Source organism: Otolemur garnettii, unplaced genomic scaffold (genome assembly GCF_000181295.1).
Source record: "Otolemur garnettii isolate 467f Iridium unplaced genomic scaffold, OtoGar3 scaffold00285, whole genome shotgun sequence".
Classification (NCBI taxonomy): Eukaryota; Metazoa; Chordata; class Mammalia; order Primates; family Galagidae; genus Otolemur; species Otolemur garnettii.
In genome coordinates this window covers 615,548-620,469 of record NW_003852680.1, presented here as the reverse complement: position 1 = coordinate 620,469, position 4,922 = coordinate 615,548, and the positions used below count along the sequence as shown (strand labels likewise).

The following is a 4,922-nucleotide window of genomic DNA, read 5'->3' as shown; positions in this document are numbered from 1 at the left end:
ACTCACCCCTAACCTGGCCATACCCTCAGGACAGGATGCTCACAGCTGCCACTATGCGGTGAGGACACCTTGCCAAGTGATTTGGGTGACCACAGCAGGGGAGGGTCTGGGAGTATTTGAGCCAGGCACATATGTTCGTTCCAGGGGCACACCCTACTCACACAGGAGACTGATTCCGTGTCAGCTCCTGCTCCAGGTCACACAGGCTATGGACACCCATGTCTGGCTGCAGCCAGAGAGGAAACTGGCCTCAAAGCCTGATCCAGTGTCTCTGTGTCAGATTAGAAGCAGCAGCGGGTGGGGCTGAGAGCAGCACAGTGGCACCTGCTTGTAAACCACCCTAGGCTAGAGGCATCCAGAGTTTGAAGCTCTCTCAGGAGATGTGAGTTGGCCCACCCAGCTCCCAGGCCTGTGGGGGTGTGACTGGATCACGACCACTCAACTGGTAGGGCCTTCACCCATGTCCGTCTTTCTCCCCTCCAGCACACCTGGCAGCTGCACCCTCCCCATCTTCGTCCTGGGTGACTGCAAACTGCACTTCAGTTCAGAGGAGACTTCAGACTGCAGGTCTGTGATCTCCACTGCTTCAGGTTCTTAGAGTGCCCTGTAGCCCCTTCTGGCACAAGGATGGCTGCACAGGCTCCCTCCTCACTCAGCTGTGACTGCCCTTGGGTCCAGCTGGTGGCTTAGATGCCTGCAGATGCATGCTCTTGCAGATGCCAGATCAAAGCCATCATGGCCACCACCACCACCCCACAGACTTAGCACCCACTCTGAGAGCCCTCAGCAACACCAAGGCTTCTTGTTGAAATGCTTTGCCTGGGCCAGGCGTGGTGGCTCACAACCTATAATCCTAGCACTCTGGGAGGCCAAGGTGGGTGGATTGCTTGAGCTCCTGAGTTTGAGACCAGCCTAAGCAAAAGCAAGACCCCATCTCTACTAAAAACAGAAAAACTGAGGCAACAGAATCGCTTGAGCCCAAGTTAAAGATTGCTGTGAGCTATAACGCCACGGCACCCTACCCAGGGCAACTGCTTGAGACTCTGTCTTAAAAAAACAAATGCTTTGCCTGGTGTGTTTATGTGTCCTTCAGGGAGGGATGTTCCATGTGTCTAGCCTACAGGATCCCTAAACCAAAGCCTGGCCCCCACTTCCACACAAAGGAAACCAAAGCTCTGAACAGGCTGCTTGAGTGTCAGGCTTTAATAGATGCCCCATAACACAGAAGTCACACTCCAACAAGATGGGAAGTTAGTAGTTGAAAAAGGGGCCACATCTCTACCCAACAGCAAGTCACACTCTGACTAAAAACACATGGCTACAGCTACATCTAAAACATGGCGAACAGGAGTCATGTGTGAGCCCCTCCTTGCCAGGCCCTAGCCATGGAAAGGTGGACACAACCATCTGTAGCCCCTGGGTTGGGCCTCCTGAGCCCACAGTGGTGCAGATGGCTCAGCTGTGCACAGGTCCACAGTGTCTGCACCTCCTCCTGCAGATGTCCCCATCCCACCACATCCAACCTGAGGATAATCACACACAACCCTCACCCTGAGACATGCTCCAAAGTGAGCACAGGGAAACAATTCCCAAAGGCTGCCATCCCCCAATGTCACCCTGGCCGCCAAATGCAGAGACCACATTTCTCAAGCCCGATCAAGGGCAAAGTGGGGTGCAAGGCCCCAAAGCTGCCAGCTCTGGGCAAAAAGGGCATCCCATCTGTGGCTGATGGACTCTGCAGGGTCTAGTCAAAGGTGGGCTCAGGCCACTTTCTCCCTTCCCCAGGTCCCAGGAGGGTTCCTGCTGCTCCTAGCCACAGAATATCCACAGATAGGGAAACCCATAGCCATAGGACCCTCCACAGGAAACATCAGTAGGGCTGGGTGCTGAGCTACACCAGGCCTGCAGCTCTGGGCTATGAAGAAACATGGGAGACTCTCAACAGACCCACTAGGGAGTAGGGCTCCCACCCTACAAGGCACAGGAGATGAGACCAGCAGCCCCTGGTCAGAGGCCCCCAGCACTGAAAGCTCCACTGGCCTGCCAGAGACCCAGGCATTTAGGGCTACTTGGTAGCTGTGGGCCACCAGTCTGGCACAGATGCAGTCAAGGCCACCTGGTTACTCTCGGAGGTTCGTATGTAGAGAGGATCCTTGATTTTCTCTGACTGAAGCAGGGCCAGCCCCACATTCCCCTGGCTGGCCCTGAACTTGCCAGCCACCTGTCCTGACTCCGTCAGCACCACAGAGCCCGGGGCAATGCCACCAGCAGGAAGGGAGCCTGAGAGATGTACAGGGAAGAGGCGCTTCCGGATGACCCCCATGTGGTGGGTACGGGCAGTCAGCTCTTGGCCAATGTAGCAGCCCTTGGTGAAGCTCACACCATTCATGAAGGCCAGGTTGGACTCCAGGGGCAGGGCCACCCCTGGGGGCAGGTCACTGACTCCCTCAGGAACGCCTGTGGAGAATGGGAGGGAGAAATCAGGGAGAAATGAGCCAATACAGCCCAGCCCTGTGTGCCCACTCTCTCCTCCCATGCAGCCCCACGTGCCTGCTTGATTTTACCTTGCCGGTACCGGTGTTGGTGATAATCCCGGGAATCCCTCAGCTGGCCCCTGGGCACTAGGGCAGGGCTCTCAACCTGGGTGAGGAGTCGCCAACCCATGCGCACGGTCCGAGGGTCACGGGTGAGAATAGTGACAACATCCGACTTCTCCTGCAGTGGCACTGCCCCACTGGCCTCAGGGGCGCTGGGCAGTACTGCCCATACACGCAGCTCAGGGTACGCTTCCACTGTGACCTTCCGCCGGATCTTGTACAGTGCAAGGTGCTTCTGCAGGGCGCCCAGCACAGAGCTGTCACACTCCAGGAGGAAGCCTGGGACCTCCTCTCCACGGTCCTGTATCCTGCAGAGAGAGAGGCAGGGGCGTATGGGGGGCAGTCAGGGGCCCTGAACACAACTGGTTTTCCACACCAAGTAAGAACCAGTGCGCAGATAACTGCGCCCCAGAGCATACATGCCTGCACCGCCAGTAACTCTACCTGGGGAACACGTCATCTTGGGCAGACAAATGAGCCCCGGGGGACCAAGGTACAGGGAGTGGTGTCCTCAGCTACTGCCAGGGCACCGGTCATCCAGACAGACAATTGCACCCCAAGTGACCAATGCGCAGAGGGTTTTGCCACACAGCTGCAAGGCACTGGGCCTTCCAACAGCACAGAGACATAGGCAGACAGGCCAGCCAGGAAGGAGACCAATGCATACAGAATGGTGTCCATGGTGACTCAGCTGCAAGTGAGCATTAATGAGGGTTAAATAAACCCAGTACTGGGCAGCGCCTGTGGCTCAAAGGAGTAAGCCGCTGGCCCCATATGCCTGAGGTGGCGGGTTCAAACCCAGCCCGGGCCAAAAACGGCAAAAAAACCCCCAGTACCAAGGCACAGTAGAAGGCCCTGCCCAGAACAGAGCCCAGAGCATTCCTCATCAGAGGAGACAGGAGCGTACCACCCAACAACAGACCCTCCCCCCAGCAGCACCTACAGCCATGCAGGCCTACACCTCCAAAGCGCACCTCCATAATGGCAGACAGGCACATGGCAGGGACCATGGCTCAGATAGCTTGGCCCACCGCTGCTTTGTGCTGTGCCTCTGGAGCACTTGTCCAGACAGAACCCACCTGCACACAGAGCTACAATTGCCTGCCCAAAAGAGCATCACCCCTACCCGATGAGCCCAGGACAGAAATGATAGATAGCAGTCTGCAGGGTCCAACAGGGCAGGGCAGCAGGGCCTAGAGAGTGACCAAAGAGGAACTCCTGCTCAACTTGAGTTGGAGAAGTGTGGAAGTTACCTGGGAAGCCATTGCATGGCAGGGGAGGGAGGTGAGCTGGGAGGTCAGGAGAGAGCCCTGCCCATGCGCCCCAAGGCAGGTCCCAGAACTCAATCAGTGCCCCAGAATCACCCTAACCTCCATTTTGGGCCACCTCTACCAAGGGACTTAAGCTAGCACTACGTGAATGACCCTATCTAGACGGGACACAGAGACAGGGCCAGGGCAGGGCACAGTCCGAGGCATTAGGAGAGGTGCTAAGCAGAGACACCCCTTCATGCAGCTGATTACATGGCTGGGGTTGAGGTTATACATGGGGATTACACAAGGATCCATGGTCTAATAGGAGCCAAAACAGAAAAGTGGGTAACATCCCTCTGGGGAGGGCGTACAAGAGAGAAGAGCCCATGGGCAGGTATCTCCAGCCCCTCCCAGGCAAGAGAGGGCTAGGTTCTTCCCCAGGAAAGCTGCTCACCCCTAGTTTTGGATCCTCACTCAGCAGAGTGCTATCCCAATCTCTGCAGTTTTACTCAGCTCTGTGGCCTGGCTGGCGCACACACCAGCAGAGGCAAGGGATGTTTATACACCCATCATGCAGAACCAAAGGACACAGGTCTCAACAGAGGACTGCACCATGGGGAGAGTGGGACACAGCTGATTGGCCAAAAGGAAAGCAGTCACAGGATCTCAAAAATGCTATCAGTAAGGGATGGAAACAAGCATACCATTTACAAATACAGGGTTACAGGTATGTTGGCCCATGCCTATAATCCCTGCCCTTTGGAAGCAGGAGGATCACCTGAGGCCAGGAGTTTGAGGCCAACATGGGCGATATAGCAAAAACCCAACTCTAAAAAAAGAAAATAAAAATGAAAAATAGCCAGGTATGGCAGTGGGCATTTATAGTCCCAGGTACTTGAGAGGCTGAAGTGGGAGGAGTTGGAGGCTGCAGTGAGCTATGATAACACTACACTCCAGCCTGAAAAAAATACAAATAATAATTCTTAAAAACAAGGAGAAAACTGGTGAGGCATGGTGGCTCACGCCTGTAATCCTAGCACTCTGGGAGGCCAAGGTGGGCCGATTGACTGAG

The 4,922-nt window shown here is 55.6% G+C and overlaps 1 protein-coding gene across 1 annotated transcript in view; it reads right to left on the bottom strand.

Moving 5' to 3' along the window:
- Nucleotides 1-1,189: 1,189 nt before the first annotated feature.
- IBA57 (IBA57, iron-sulfur cluster assembly) overlaps nt 1,190-4,922 on the bottom strand; it is a 12,417-nt gene continuing 8,684 nt past the window's right edge. The window contains exons 2-3 of the mRNA XM_003803199.3: nt 2,565-2,905; nt 1,190-2,457 (exon numbers count right to left, since the gene is read on the bottom strand). Of these exons, the coding sequence (XP_003803247.1) occupies nt 2,066-2,457; nt 2,565-2,905 (733 nt within the window). The 3' untranslated portion in view covers nt 1,190-2,065. The remainder of the gene's footprint in view (nt 2,458-2,564; nt 2,906-4,922) is intronic.